The sequence below is a fragment of the Hevea brasiliensis genome, chromosome 17 (assembly GCF_030052815.1).
Source record: "Hevea brasiliensis isolate MT/VB/25A 57/8 chromosome 17, ASM3005281v1, whole genome shotgun sequence".
Lineage (NCBI taxonomy): Eukaryota > Viridiplantae > Streptophyta > Magnoliopsida > Malpighiales > Euphorbiaceae > Hevea > Hevea brasiliensis.
This window is the reverse complement of record NC_079509.1, coordinates 290,438-307,240: the sequence shown is the minus strand read 5'-3', so window position 1 is coordinate 307,240 and position 16,803 is coordinate 290,438. Positions and strand designations below refer to the sequence as shown.

At 34.1% G+C, this 16,803-nt stretch overlaps 1 protein-coding gene and 1 long non-coding RNA gene across 4 annotated transcripts; both read left to right on the top strand.

Moving 5' to 3' along the window:
• Positions 1-95: 95 nt before the first annotated feature.
• On the top strand, positions 96-2,119 carry LOC131175535 (uncharacterized). The gene is made up of 2 exons (XR_009145723.1): positions 96-241; positions 1,712-2,119. It is a non-coding gene; the product is annotated as an uncharacterized LOC131175535 (long non-coding RNA).
• A 3,918-nt stretch (positions 2,120-6,037) lies between these two features.
• LOC110665928 (organic cation/carnitine transporter 7) lies at positions 6,038-14,704 on the top strand. Of its 3 annotated transcripts, XM_021826237.2 has the most exons (7): positions 6,269-6,417; positions 7,397-7,416; positions 7,539-7,665; positions 8,284-8,521; positions 9,603-10,134; positions 10,240-10,442; positions 14,231-14,704. In XM_021826237.2, the coding sequence occupies exons 2-7, from the start codon at positions 7,404-7,406 to the stop codon at positions 14,495-14,497; spliced, it is 1,380 nt and encodes a 459-aa protein (XP_021681929.1). In that variant the 5' UTR covers positions 6,269-6,417; positions 7,397-7,403; the 3' UTR covers positions 14,498-14,704. The 3 variants fall into 3 exon arrangements, with proteins under 3 accessions (XP_021681928.1, XP_021681927.1, XP_021681929.1); XM_021826236.2 differs by having other exon boundaries at positions 6,038-6,417; positions 7,397-7,665; positions 14,157-14,301; XM_021826235.2 differs by having other exon boundaries at positions 6,042-6,417; positions 7,397-7,665.
• Positions 14,705-16,803: the final 2,099 nt, after the last annotated feature.

Genomic DNA, 16,803 nt, shown 5'->3' with positions numbered 1-16,803 from the left:
TTTTAGCCCTCACATGCTTAACTGCTATTTTTTCTATTAACTTTCCAAGAAGCTTTTACAAAGTTTGAAAACCACTATAAAATTATTTTTTCTGGAAATACAAGATAGCAGAGGATGCCTTTTCACTTCTGTGATCATTTGCAGCCAATGGTAACAGAAACAGAAGTTGATACTAGGAAAACCTATGGGTTTTTCACCAACTTCATGTCATCATGATACTAGGAAAACCTCTCACTTAATGGTATGTTACTCATATAAATAACTTTGGGATCATAGATATGGTTATTGGATTTGATATTTAAAATGCGACTGATTTTAAATTTAAGTTGAAAAACATATGTGAGAAATATTTATTGCTTAGTCATTTATAAACAAATCTCATTAAGGTGTGGCATTCTATGTGTGAATTCAATTTTTTGTTAATAATGTGTGCTATATACAATACATGTCCAATGTTGTGTTAATAATGCATGCATTATAAGATGATGTGATAGTGATATTACTTGTATTCACTTGATAGTAAGTAAAGATTTTCCTACTGTAAAATATCAAATAAATAATTATTTAAATTGTTTTGGTCAAGTAGGAGAAGTTAGATTCCAAATGGTTTACTCTAAAAGATGCTGTATTTTTTTTTTTCCTATTCGAAGTATAATATGACAGAACTCATGAGTTGGTGGGTGAACTGGTGTTGGAATCCATAGGTGATATAATAAAGTGGGCGCATGTTTTGACTACACATCTATTCCTAGTGGGGAGACAATTCCATTTGGGTGGACTCAATTCTTGGATTCCATTCATAAATAATGATTTGCTGATAGTGACAATTATAGATTTTGTAACACATTGGTACCAATTATACAATCATATAGATTATAGATTTAGGGGAGAAATATGTTAATGAGCAAGAAAATTGGCAACTATGTCAAAATTTAGCAATAAAGGACAAGAAGTTTAGGACAAAGACTAGGGAAATGCTTAGTTCAACTAATAATATGCTGAAATTCACTAGCTGAGTGACTTACAGAAGATGGTCCTTTCCTCGGTTTACCTCCCAGTTTTTGGAATGTATGGCTCTTCCCATCCTTATTCTATTGGTTTTTCTAGATTGTATTGGAGTAACGAGAAAGGAGAGAAGAATCAGTGAAATGGAGTACTAGATGAATGAAGTTTCTGCTACTGAGTGTGAATTTTGCTGGTAATTGATTTCCTCTACAAGAAGAGAAAAGGGGGTGTATTTCCTAGTGCATTACCCACTTAATTGGGTCCAAAGGGAGAGCGTAAATTTCACCTATTGTCCCTGAAATTAAGACGATGTAACAGCATGGTCCATAAAACATGTAGCAATAGTAGTGACATATTCACAATAGTCTGTTACAGCTATGGCTTTACTGAATGTGAAGTTTACTGAGAACTGATTTCCACTACAAGGAAAAGGGAGGTGTTTTTTTGGTGCATTGCCCACTTAATTGGGTCCAAAGGGAAGTTTTTGTTCTGTAGTATTTTCTTTTTAATTTTGAAGAAGTCCTTATAATTTTTGTGTTTAAACTTCATGAAAATCATGATTAATTTTGGCTTTCCTTAGCTCTTAATTGCTTTTATTCAATTCTTGAATCTGTTCTCTCTCTTTTCTTTATTTTTTGATGAATGAATTATTTGCACTTTGTATTTTAGACTAATCTTTGTTACTGCTTGGTTGATGATGAAATAGGGATCCAGCGATTATTTGTGTATGAATCTATGCCTAATAAGAGCCTAGAAGATCATTTATTTAGCAAAGGTTTGCCCACTTGGCCTTGGAAAATGAGATTAGAGGTTATGCTTGGTGCAGCTGAAGGATTAGCTTACTTACATGGGGGAATGGAAGTCCATGTATTATTTTCTTTGATTCAGTTGATTTGAATTAATGACTTCATCTCTTATCAATGTGTTAAGTTAAAATGTGTGATGATCAAAGAATATAGAGTTTTTTTTTTTAATTGTGGCTATGCTAAAATGAGTATGTGTAGGTATTTGCTAATGGCTACTGGATACATGTTCTTGTAAATGTCTCGTGTAAAAAATATTGTTTTATCTGATTATTGCTATGAATCCTTCAATACATCCACCCCTTGGTTCATATTGTCACTTTCTCACTTTCTCCACCCCGTGCCTTATCAATCATATAATCCATGGGATCTGAAACTTCATATTCATATGGCTCCTAATTTGCCTTTTCATACCATCAGAAGGCCCAGACATCTTCTATGGACAAGAACTAAAGTGTCAAAAAAATTATGCACTGGAACAACATTAATTATTTAGATCCTTATGTTGATGTTTTTCCCAGCATTGGATCTTCTTCCCTCAATCTCCACCATTTGAAGAGAAATCCAACTGATCTTAATTAGAAGAACTTCATTTAATCAATTTCCCTTATTTTGAACTACAAATTATTTTCCAATGGGCTTCCTTCTTTTGTCTTTTTTAATATGGATGATGGTATTTTATATCTTCACTTTTGCTCATTCTCATAGACTCTATGGCCTCACCCAACTATTAGCTTTTGGTTCCTATGAACTCGGCCTTTGGTATGCGTCAGTCCTAATCACGTACAAAGATTCCAATTATGGACACATCATAAAGTCCTTCATGGTTTTGACAATCACTTACTCTTACACCAGACATTGTGAAGGGTTCATAAGCACTTGGCATTTCTTCATTCTCGAATTATGACTTCAATTGTAATATTCTCTTTACAGAAGGGAATGGTATTTCTATAAATAAAAGGCTTCAAAGTGGCTAATTGATCATAAACAGTTATATAACTTTTGATTTTATAGTGACTGTGTGCACTTATCATTATGCTAAATGCTTTCATATGCTAATTCTATCATTGTTATTAGTAGGGAAAAAAAAGCGTTAACTTCATCATGAGAGGAGATCGTGCGCATGAGGGAAAATCAAGAGTGAATTCTCTAGCAATGCATTGAGGAGGAAGTATTGCACCTCAGGCAACAGAGTGAAAAGCAGTTTCACTCTATGCAAGAGGAGATGAGGCATATGATGAGGCAGATGGAGTCATCGTCCCGCCCTTCAAGTGATTCTATTGATCCCCATAATCAGAGCATGCTGAATATGTAGCTTGATATTGTCTATATACATATGCTAACTGAACTTGTTACTTGTATGGTTAACTTGGTATTTTTATATAATATATGATATTTTTATTTATTAATTATTGTAAATTTTATTATTATATTTATTTATGATTATTATTAATTATATAAATATAATAATTCTCAATTCACTATTATTTATTTATTATTAAAAAATTAGAAAATTAAAAAAAATAATTTTGTAATTAATTATAATTCGTTAAATTTGTGACGGACTGATCTCTCACAAATTTGTGACGAAAAACTTTCCGTCGCAAAAAAAAAAAGTTAGTCAAAATAATTTGTGACGGACAATTTTTTATGATGGATTTTTCGTCACTAATCCGTCCCAATTTTTGTGACGGATTCATGTTTTGACCGTTAACATTTTATGACGGACGAATGAATTTCGTCAAAAATTTTGACGGATGTTCCGTCACAATTCTGTTACAAAATTTGTGACGGATTTTTCTTATCCGTCACTAAATATTTGTGATAAGTAAAATTATGACATCAATTTTTCAGTCACAAATTCGTCACAAAATTAGATTTGTGACGAAAAAATCCATTATAAATCTAATTTTTTCTTGTAGTGTTTTACTACTTGATATCACATAATTTTAAATGTATAATTTAATTAAATTCCATACAATTTATGTTTTGTACAATTTTAGACTTGAAATTCATTTGTTTTCGTTTTCTAAACTACCATCAAGAGTAAGATTAGAAAATTATAATTTTCTACAAAATTATAATTTTCTACAAAATGAAAAAAAAAATCTTATACCTAATAAATTTATACAACAATTTCTAATAAATTTATAATAATTAACTAATATATAAACCAAATAACAATATAGTAATAAATATAAAATAAATTTGCATGTCTCATAACATAGGAAATTTATACAACAATATAAATAGTGTTATTACTAAATGCATAATAAGCTTAACTATCATGACAAGTATGTGATTTCCATATTCTTTTAGTTAACGAAGTTTGATTGGGAGGAAATTTTTTGACAATGGTATTTTTGGTGAAAGAAAAAATATTGTTATGTAAGTTTTGTAGAATTCATTTCAAATTTCCTCAAATTTGATAGAAATTTATTTTAGTTATGATAAATTCCTAAAATTGAATTTTTGGAATTGAATTATTTTTTTATTTTCAAACTAAACACACAAAACATGAAATTCAATTAAATTCTATAAAATTTTATATTTTGGAATTCAACCAAACAATCTCTTATTGTTTTTTCGACTTTGATTGTTTGTGGAGTAATAATTTTTTTTTTAATAAAGCAATAATAAGTGCAATTTCACTCAAAGTGCACACACATATTCAAATTCACCAATTACGCATATTAGATCACTTAATAAGAGCATAGAACACACATAAAATAAAACTTCCAATAATTACTCAATCAAATTAATGAGAAAATTATTGTTGCAAAAAACTCTTTCTAGCAAATAGAGAGAGAAAGTTTCTCTAAGGAGTTTTGTATTTTTTAGACAAAGGCTTTTATTCTGCTGGTTATATAGGTCGTTCCTTGCCCTTTCCAACTGGGGATGGCCTGGCCTAGACATGAGTCTTCCTTCTCCTTCTTCGAGTTGGATTGTACATAGGTTTTTCTGGTTTTGAAGTTTGTGGCTTGAAGGTTTATTGTTAATGGTGAATAAATCATGCAACTTGCCCAAGATTTTTTTTTTTGGCATGTAAAGGTTGGGCTTGACCGGAGAGGAAGCTTCCCTCTCTTTCAACCTGTGTATGTGTGTGTCCAGAAAAGTTTTATTCTCTAGCAATTGAAGCTCTCTGTTTACAGCCTACGAGAGGGTGCATTTCTGTTTTATGCCATAAGGATTACTTTGACTACTGGACATTGAAAGCACATGAGCTATAAGAGTTATGACCGTCGACTCTTTCGCATACCACCGGCGATGGTAGATATTTGGCTTAGGGCGTCTTACTTGGTCTATTTGAAAGGATGTTTGCTTAGGAAGAGCTTTTGAAGATGTTCCAGTGTGACAAATCGAGCTCTTCTCAAGCAAAGGCTGGTGGTGTGGGAGAAAGGAGGAAGTGGCACTATTCCAAACAAGCAATCATTTTTCTTTTTCCTCACAGCCCTAGGGTTTATTGTTATTTTTTTATAGTAGAGCTTGTTAGTTTTTTTTTTTTTTGAACTCTTTAATTTTTTGGGCTCTTGTGGGATTATTTGTTTGAACTCATATGTGTACTAACTCAATTGCAGTGAGATGAACTCTATCATCTATTAAGAAATAAAATTAATGATAAAATATGAAATTAAAATTTCAGAAATACATCAGCGGTAATTATTTAATTTCTTGTTAAATAACAATTTTTATAATAGATTGATATTCTTTTTTTTTTTTGATAGCGATGATACTCAAAGAAGCGGTGGTGAGCAAGGAAAACAATTTAATTGTTTTTAAAAAAATACATGATTTAATATTTTTCTTTTAATTTTGTTAATTATTTTATTTTTCATTAATTTTATCAATTTAATAATTAATTAAGAGATTAAAAGGTGATAAATAAGGGTTATTAATAATAATAAAAATTTAAGGATAAAAATATTTATAATAGTAAAAATTTAAGAAAGAAATAATTTATCATTAACTGTAAAATTAAGAAAAATAGATAAAATTAAATTTTTTTATAAAGATAAAATTAAAATTTAAAAACTAATTAATGTATTTTTCATTTATTTCACTATAATGCAAGCCTTTTAAAAGGGTTATTGGAATGCTGCGGGCCGACTTCGATTGGGCTCCAGAAAAATGGAATTTTGGTGGCTGTAGCCCAAACCAGAAGTTTAAAATTGGAAGCTCATCTTAGCTACATGTGATTGTGATGTAAGAAGGGGGGCCAAAACGGTGGTTTCAATTTGCCGCTTGCACTTGTAGCAGGATCTCAAGGAAATCAAAAATAGGATACGAAACTTTATGGGAAGGAGAAGGACGTGTCAAAGCCCATGACCATGAAGTCTGGAGAAAAATAAAAATGAAGAAAAGCCTCAATATTTATAATCCAGAATTGGAGATTTGTTCGTTTTCATTCCAAAAAATTTTCAATAGCATTTAGCTAAAGAACTGCAAAATGAACCAACAAGATCCACCAACCATCATTCAATCGAAAAATAAATATGCTGGTTTCTTTGATCATTTGACTTATCGTTTATATAATTACTTTCAGCCTCATACGCAACAACAACAGCAACAGGAGGAAGAAGATAGATCCGCATTTATCATCCCAGATAAGGTTTGTCATCCACTTTCAACAACACTCTTTATTCAATTTTCAATTGAGTCTTGATCTAATTGTTGCTCTCTTTGTTGGTGCTTGATATTGCTGACGATTGATGAATCCGCGCTATATGTATATATATTTTACCTTTATTCCTCTTCCTAATGAAGATATTTTCGCTTCAAATTTTTTCTTTCACGTTCCTTTTATGCATTTAAATCCTTTATTTGATCAATGAAGATAAGAGACTAGTGACCACAGTCACAGAAATGGAACTTTTCCAGAAAAGGTTTCCACACAACTTTGCCTGTAAGATTCTGTTTGATGTTGCGTTTTAAATTTTTCAAGATGCTCATCATTGGGTTGTCGCGTGAGATTATGATTACCAGACTTCAGAGGCCTTCTTCATCATCATCATCATCATCATCATCATCATTAACTTCTTCTTCTTCTTTTTTCCTCATTGTAAAAAATGATATTTTCCCCAGTTTAGAACCCAGACCAGCTGACTGTAAGTGCGAAATCTGATTTGGAGACGTCTGGTTAACAAGCTACCTTGAAAAATAATCTCATTGCAGTAAATCAACTTCCTATTACCAATGAGATGACACAACTTCATTTTCTATAGGGAAGGGTATCAAATCACACCAACAGAATTCCCAACAAGTACCATGAATATTAGCTAGATAAGGCGGTCTGGTATCAATGCTTCCATTGTAACTGAAATCTGTAATTACGATAATAAAAATTCACTTCCACATAATAAGTGAAATTTCACCCTTTTATAGCAATTATGACAGAATTAAATCTGTAGGTTTTTGGAGGACTTGTATTGTTTTTCTTCTCCTATGATCATTCAAGTTACGACTAAATGGGATGCTAGGTCAATCATATGGCTGTTTATCTATATATTTGTAGTTGTTTTTGCTTAGCATATAATATCAAGCGGCGCAAGACTCTGATATTTGACTCAATCATCTTTTTATAATTTTAGATAGCAGATGGAAGCCCAAGGTATACCATTGATGAAGGTCTTTTGGCACTGGGTTTTGGAAAATTCCAACACCTTGTGCTTCTTTATGCTGGCATGGGTTGGATTTCAGAGGCAATGGAAATGATGCTTCTGTCTTTTGTAGGACCAGCAGTTCAGCATGAATGGGGTCTTTCTTCTCAGCAAGAAAGCCTAATAACCAGTGTGGTTTTTATTGGTATGCTGGTCGGAGCATATTCATGGGGCTTAGTTTCAGATAAACATGGAAGAAGGTAGCCCTTCTATCATTTTATTCTCCTTCATCTCTTTTTTCAATTTATTATATTACATGCATCTTTTTGCTGTTCTTGCTTCATCTTTTATTTTTTCTAAATCGGTTGCTTATTCAACTGCACTCTATATGCAATGTTTTGTTTAATTTCATATAATTTTTGGTCAAATGAAAAAAGAAAGAAAGAGATCTTAAGACTTAATACGCTATTTTAATTCTTCATTCTTTATTTTTTGGGACAAACAAACAATATATTATTTACAACATGAAGATGATGCTTCAATTAATATACTAATGGCTACATAACATATATTTCCTTTTTCCCTGTATAAGAATATGTCTGAGCTTTTTCCTACTGTCTTGTCTGGAGGAAAGTGACATCTGAAACTGATAGCTTTTATAAGAAGTTAGAAACAGATAAACTATTTAGTCACTCTATGAGTTGTCTTTTGTACAAATAGAATAAAAGTGACTGAATAGTTGGGATTATTCTCTTGTAAAGAGGTCTTGAGTTCAAATTCTCCTTATCCAAAATATTACAAAGAAATGAAGCAGCTGTTTTTCAATAATGCTGAAGTCTTGTCATTTAGTGCATTCTTTTGGTTGTTTTCTTGTTCAGGAAGGGATTTCTGGTCACAGCAATAGTTACTTCTGGATCTGGATTTCTGAGTTCCTTTGCACCAAACTATGTTGTATTGATTATATCCCGATGCTTGGTTGGCCTTGGTTTGGGAGGTGGTCCTGTACTCTTAGCCTGGTTTCTAGAGTTTATACCTGCACCAAAGAGAGGCACTTGGATGGTTATTTTCCAAGCATTCTGGACGATCGGAGCAATTCTGGAGGCTGCTCTCGCTTGGGTATACTTATGATTTCATCATATTTTTGGGTATTGTTGATTCATTTTCTTAATATATTTCAATCTTAAACTGTATATCCTATAGTGAACTAACTAGACAAAATCTTAATTTCATAGTAGTTAAGAGTTGGTAAAATTTATATTGCTATGATTCTTTTCATCCACCAACACATTATAGTTCATTAAGATTAGCCTTTCAGAGCAGTAGGTAAAGTATCTGATGCATTTTATTTAACTGTTTCTTATGTTAATTATAGAGTGGATGAAAATACGGGGACCCTATAATTTAGGGCATTTTCCTTTGTGTTTCGGAAGTCAATAAAAATTGTTGTATTCCCTTGCCGTGGCTTATGGCTATGTGTCAATTCCTCTTCTTCTAGAATTAATTATTGTTGTTTCTGTCATTGTTGGTTGCTTACGTTCTTCATTGAACTCCTTGCATCAGTTCTCATTTATTTTCATAAGTGATGTGAGTTATACCTGAGATAACAAGTTGTTGATACATATGTGGGAAAAATCTCCGAAATCTGTCAGGTCATAGATATGAAATTTGAAATGTGTTTCTACAAATATTAGAGAATGTATTTAAATTACACCCATTTGGTAGTTATCTCAAATTCATCATCAAACAATTCTTCATCCACATTCTTAGACCTAATCTCCATTGAGTAAATCTACACAACCAAAGTAAATCTATATATGGTTGACAATAAACTCACATCAAATTCAAATCCCCCTCCATTTCAAATTCTCACCTATCCAATCATAACCTCAGGGATTTTGAGTGTTTTTTAAATATTGGTGTACAGTAATAAATTTTGTACTTAGTCTACAAAGTTTGACAACATTAACTAGCAATTCACAGTGGCCTGCATGGAATGCTTTGGATAACTTGAGACTAATTTAGTTGTTGCACTGCAAGTTTTAATTGTAGAAAAACATAATATTTTTCAAAGTTTGGCCAAATCATTCACTTTTCAAGTTTAGTCCAAGCTGATTGTTTTTTGTTTTGTAGGATCATCATAGTAAGATGCACTATACATGCAATGAAATTTCCTCATCCTCATGCTATGTCCATGCAGATTATCATGCCGAGATTGGGATGGAGGTGGTTACTTGCGTTGTCTGCTTTGCCTTCATTGCTTCTCTTTATATTTTATAGTCTGACACCTGAGTCACCAAGGTATTTATGCTTGAAAGGTAGAAAAAATGATGCCCTTAGGATTTTAGAGAAAATAAGCAAACTAAATGGAAAAGAATTGCCCCCTGGTGTTCTTGTTACTGACCATGAAATTGAGCTACAAGAGAGGAGACTCCCACCAGGGGATGGACATAGAGATGATGATGATGTTATTATCCCTCCTCCTCCTCCTAGGTGGAAGGACTCTGACTTGGGGGCCTTCAGATCTCTGTTAATGCTTCTGTCACCAAAATTAATTAGGTCAACCTTGCTCTTATGGGTTGTATTTTTTGGGAATGCATTTTCATACTATGGCCTCGTGTTGCTGACCACTGAGTTGAACAATGGGAACAATAAATGCAATCCAAATGAAATGCAGTCACAAAAGTCCGGGAGTGTTAACTACAAAGATGTTTTCATCACTAGTTTTGCAGGTAAGATTGTGTAGTAAATAAAATAATGATTATTTGCATAATAAAGGTGATTTTTGTACTCTCTCAGAAGCAGCTGATTAACATCTAACGTTAATTTGCTTGAAGAGCTTCCGGGGCTCATCTTGTCAGCTCTCACAGTTGATAGATTTGGCCGTAAACTTTCAATGGTGGTTATGTTCTTCATCTGTTGCATATTCCTGCTACCACTGGTGGTCCACCAGTCTGGAGCTCTGACAACAGTCCTTCTCTTTGGAGCTCGAATATGTATCACAGAAACCTTCACAGTTGTCTATATTTATGCACCAGAGGTAAATCAAGGAGCTGAATTTTCACTCCAGCCAATTATTAATTGTACTGTTTTTGTTAGTATTTCATAAACAAGAAACTATATAAAACAAGTGCAAATTATATTTGTTTATCTGCATGGTAAAGTTCACTGAATGAACTGAATCTCAGTTTCTTGATACTTTCTTAGAAGCCATATCATTTATAGATTTATTATTTTTTTCAACTAAGCTTTGTTATGATATTTACTATTTTGTGATCTGATCTGAGGTCAAACATGGTTGGTTATTAGGAATCTCATCTTTTAGAAATAATGAGGCGCAAGATAGACATAAAAAATAATAGAAGATATCATAGAAGGAGACCAATTAGGAAGGAGCAGGATAGGAGGAGGATCAGGGTTGGTACTTGGAATGTTGGATCACTTACAGGAAAATTAATGGAGCTTGTGGATACCTTGGAAAGGAGAAGGGTGAATATTGCTTGCATTCAGGAGACTAAATGGGTAGGAGAGAAAAGTAAGGAAGTGGGTAATTCAGGGTACAAATTGTGGTTTACCGGAAAGGAGAGAAATAAGAACGGAGTGGGTATAATCATAGACAGGACATTGAAAGACGCAGTAGTAGCTGTGAAAAGAGTAGGAGATAGAATTATACTAGTAAAGCTAGTACTAGACGGAGAAACAATAAATATAGTTAGTGCTTATGCCCCACAAATAGGACTAGACAGTGAGAGTAAACAAAGGTTTTGGGAAGATATGGATGATTTAATGCAAAGCATATCGAATGAAGAGAATGTTTTCATTGGTGGAGATTTGAATGGACATGTAGGAAGTGATAGGCAAGGTTATGAGAATGTTCATGGAGGTTTTGGTTTTGGCAGTCGAAATGAGGAGGGAAAAAGCATCATGGATTTTGCTATGGCATACGACCTAATACTAGCAAATACCTACTTTATAAAAAGAGAGTCACATTTAGTGACTTTCAAAAGTGGGCAACATAGAAGCCAAATCGACTTCCTCTTAACCAGGAAGACAAATAGAGCTCTATGCAAGGATTGCAAGGTCATTCCAGGAGAAGCTTTAACAAGTCAACATAGGTTGGTGGTCTTGGATGTCAAGTTTAGGAACAATTCAAGTAAGGTCAGAAGAAATAGTGTAGCTCGAACAAAGTGGTGGGAGTTCAAAGGAGTAAAGCAAGTGAAGTTCAAAAATGAGCTCCTTGAGTCCGAAGTATGGAAGCTAGATATGGAGGCCAATGATATGTGGATACAGATGGCATCAAAGATTAGAGAAGTAGCTAAAAAAGTACTTGGAGAGTCTAAAGGACATGGACCACCCTCAAAAGAGAGATGGTGGTGGAATGAGGAAGTACAAAAGGCAGTGAAGAGAAAAAGGGAATGGTATAAGAAATTACCTAAATGTGATAATAATGAGGCATATGAACAGTACAAGATAGCAAAGAAAGAGGCAAAAAAGGCAGTAGGCCAAGCAAGAGCCCAGGCCTTTGAAAAGTTATATGAGAAACTTGGAACTAAAGAAGGGGAGAAAGATATTTATAGATTAGCAAGGAGTAGAGAAAGGAAATGTCAAGATCTCAATCAAGTTAGGTGCATTAAGGATAAAGAAGGAAAAGTGTTGATGAAAGATGAGGACATTAAAGAAAGATGGAGAAATTATTTTAATGATCTCTTTAATAATAGTCAAAATGGAAATAGCGTGAATATAGATTATAGAACAATAGAAAAGAATGTAAATTATACTAGAAGGATTAGATCTTTAGAAGTAAAGGAAGCACTTAAGAGAATGAAAGTAGGTAAAGCCTGTGGACCCGATGAAATACCAATTGAAGTGTGGAAGTATTTGGGAGATATGGGAGTGGCATGGTTAACTAAATTATTTAATAAGATTCTAAACTCAAAGAAAATGCCTGATGAATGGAGGAAGAGTATTTTAGTACCTATTTTTAAAAATAAGGGAGACATACAGAGTTGCTCAAACTATAGGGGAATTAAACTCATGAGCCATACTATGAAGTTGTGGGAGAGAGTTGTGGAGCATCGACTACGTCATGATACTTCTATCTCTCTCAATCAATTTGGTTTCATGCCTGGTCGTTCAACTATGGAAGCGATCTTTCTCATTAGAAGCTTGATGGAGAAATATAGAGATGGGAAGAAAGATCTACACATGGTTTTTATTGATTTGGAGAAGGCTTATGATAGTGTTCCAAGAGAGGTCTTATGGAATGCGTTAGAACAAAAGAGGGTATCTATTAGGTATATACAAGTATTGAAAGATATGTATGAATGAGCAACTACTATTGTGCGCACAGTGCGAGGGGACACAAGAGATTTTCCGATCTCAATTGGATTACACCAAGGATCAGCCATAAGCCCTTACCTTTTTACATTAGTTTTAGATGAACTGACGAAACATATACAAGAGAGTATTCCTTGGTGCATGATGTTTGCGGATGATATTGTTCTGATAGATGAGACACGAGGAGTCAATAGGAAGCTAGAACTTTGGAGAAGTACTCTAGAGTCAAAGGGTTTTAAGTTAAGTAGAACGAAGACAGAATACATGCATTGCAAGTTCAGTGAAGGCCAAACTGGTGATAGGGAAGGAGTTAGTTTGAATGGAGTGGCACTATCCCAAAGTAATCACTTTAAATATCTAGGCTCAGTCCTTCAAGTAGATGGGGGATGTGAGGAGGATGTTAGTCATAGGATTAAAGTCGGATGGTTGAAGTGGAGACGTGCCACGGGAGTTTTATGTGATCGTAAGATTCCCAATAAATTAAAAGGAAAATTTTACCGCATGACCATACGACCGGCTATGCTATATGGTAGTGAGTGTTGGGCACTGAAAGAGTCCTACGCATCTAAGATAAGAGTTGCAGAGATGAGAATGTTAAGGTGGATGAGTGGCCATACTAGACTAGATAAAGTTCGTAATGAAAGTATTAGAGAAAAGGTAGGAGTGGTGCCAATTGAAGATAAGTTGAGAGAAGGGAGATTGAGGTGGTTTGGTCATGTGAAGCGTAGACATACGGAGGCTCCAGTTAGACAAGTAGAGCACATTAGGCTAGAGGATAGAAAGAAAAAAAGGGGTAGACCTAAATTGACTTGGAGGAGAGTAGTACAGCATGACTTAGAAGCATTACACATTTCTGAGGATTTAACCCAAAATCGTTCAGAGTGGAAAAAGCGAATCCATATAGCCGACCCCAAATTTTTGGGATAAAGGCTTAGTTGAGTTGAGTTGAGTTGTATGCTTTGTTTGTGCATGTACACATATATTGATATATATCATGTCTCTAACTATGTAATGACTGGATTTAAAAGGATAGAATTTTAAGGCTCCTTGACAAAAAGATGAAGTTCTAATAAAACTCAGATTATATCATCTTGTGGATTATATTGCCAATAATAGCCCCACTTCATTTATTGAAAGAAGTAAGACATTTCTTATTGAAAATCAAACCTCTTTTCTATGTAACAATACGTTCGTTCATACAAGTTCCACAATGCTTTTACATTTTATGGCAGTTGCTTATGAACCCCATAGTTCTTCTGTTGAAGATAAGTCATATTGAAATGACAAACTCTCCTTCATACATTTTGTTAAACTTTTTCTGCTTTCCCCTTCTCTGTCTGTCTCTTTCTTTTCCCTTTATAAATTATACTTTCAAGCTAAAATATGCAGTTAAAAACTTTCGTTTTTGTATGCTCAGGTTGGCATGCTCATCCATTTAAAGGAACCTTGGCTAGGGCCAGGTAATAACCGTTATTTCTTTTAATCATGTAGATATACCCAACTTCAGTGAGGACAACAGGCGTTGGAGCTGCAAGCTCAATGGGAAGAATTGGTGGAATGCTCTGCCCTCTTGTGGCAGTAAGCTTGGTGCAAGGTTGCCATCAAGCTGCAGCAGTTCTTCTTTTTGTGGGTGTAGTTTTTTTATCAGGGATCTGTGTCTCCTTCTTTCCTCTTGAAACCAAGGGCCGTGAGCTGACCGATAGTGTATCCAGTACAAAACTTGAAAAACCGAAGGCCATGACACTAGAAGAGCCATGAAGTGTTCAATAATATATCCAGTGCATAGAATGTTGTGTTAGGTTGAATTGACCATGCTAAAAGGAATTGCCCCTATACTTTATACGTGCAAACCCAAAGAAGTTTGTGTATTTATGTGAATGCTAATTTTTGAGATCTGCAATTTCCATGTATAATTTTTTTTTTTTCTTTTCATGGAATATAGTCAATAACAATTATTTGTTTCCAGCCTTCTCTTGCTGTTCTATATATTTTATATGTTTATAGGACAGTCATGGCCTTTTTGGGGCGGCTTCATTTGATGAGTGCCTATCACCCAAACCCAAAATGGGGAAAAGAGAAATTAAAACCTTTCTGGGAAAACAAGAAAAACCAATGATAGTTGTCATGCTTCAGCCATGTTTTGTGGAGAGCTTAGTTAGTTGACCATGTTGATAATTATGTTTCAAATACTTTCAGCCATTGGCTCTCCTCCCCTTTTCCCAAAAAGGGCAAAAGGAACAACTTTCAGCAAGTGAGTTCTCTTTGGATTTGTTGCTTTGCATCTACTTCTCAGTGAGTTCTCTCTTAACTTCTGTAGTTCCTCTTAACTGATTTACTGCTTTAGCTGCAATAATTATATTCCTCATTTGTAGATAACTAGAGATAGTGTGCAAGGATGGTTGTATTATGCGCAAAGGGATTAGTAATTATTCCCGACTTACCGTCAGAACCTTTAAATTGTTTATAATGCCTATCATGCAAAATTTAAAAATAGTCAATTGTGTTCTTTCCAGTGTTTTTCTGTCAATTCTACGGGTAGAGTGGCAGATATTTGTCTTATGTAGCTTTATATTATTCTAATTCGTGTAAAATCTACTTAAACATATTTATTGAAGAATAGGATTATCACTGATGCTTCTGTTGGATTTGATGCAGAATTATCTTTGTTCTTGAATGGGGAGTGGATTGGAAAGCAATCAGACTAGAGAGATTCAAGCTGATGTGTCTTGATATGCCTAAGTGTAGGCTTGGTTGGATTCCTTCACCTTCTGGAAATTTTGCATCTGCAGAATCTTGGAAGGGCAATCAAAACCAAATACCTAGAGTAGGTTGGTTGGTTCAAACATCAAGGTCATGTGGTATCCTATTTCCATTCCAAAATATTGGTCCTTTGTCTGGTTTGCTATTAGAGGTAGGCTTTCTGTAATGAGGGGCAATTGAAATGTGAATATTCAGCAGACTGCCTTCACATCTGTGGTTTAGTTGATTGTGAAAGCACAGATATATATTTTATGAATGTCATGCTGTTATAAGATTATGAAGCAGACGTTTTAATTTGTGTCCAATCATATCAAAAGAACGATTGATACTTACAATGGAAAGAAAAGGTTGGTTACTGGGAAAATGAGGAGGTACAGATCTGACCCATCTCATGTACTACCAGTAGAAGAGATTAAAGTGAATCCAGACCTCACATATGAGAAAGAACCCATAGAGATTCTGGCATATGAGGTGAAACAGCTATGGAACAAGCAGATACCTTTGGTTAAAGTGCTGTGGAACTATCATTCGGGCTAAGAAGCTACTTGGGAACGAGAGGAGGACATGAGGAGATAGCATTCACAGCTGTTCAGAGACTGATACCCGGTAAAATTTAAAAATGAAATTTATTTTAAGGGGGGGAAAATTATAACACCCCTATATGCATAGCTTGATATATTTCACTGTTCCGGTGACAGGTGTCGGTCCGGACAATTAAGAGGATTAGAACCATGTTAAGACACTTAGAAAAGCCCTGAATGAAAATAAATAGTACCGACTAGAAGGTTAAGTATAAACAAGAAAAATAAAGCATAAAAAGTTAAATGAGTCGAGGGTCACAGCGATGGGTAAACTTACCGGGAAGTGACTACGAGGTCAGCCCTAAACCTAATTTTTAACCAGAAATTATGATGTTGCTGTCCTAAGGACTATTACGAATCTAGTGGAAAAGAGAAAATCACAGAAAAGAGTTAATAAGTATGTCAAATAATTAGGTCAGGGATCTAGAAGAAATATCAAATTACTTGCAAATTAGTTCAGACCGGTGAGGGGCAATTTTGTCAAATCACCCCTAGAGGTGACTCTTGACCTAACTGCCCAATAAAATCGAAAAAATAAAAATTTCAGAATTGAGAATTAAATTAAAGAACTATTGAAAAATTAAAGAAAAAGAAAAAGTAAGGAAAATTGAATTGTTACCTCACTTTGGTGACATCATGAATGATGTCAAAATTAAATTTTAATTACCCAATTTTTTTGACCAAGTCAAATACACATAATTACACATAAATACAAAAAAAAAT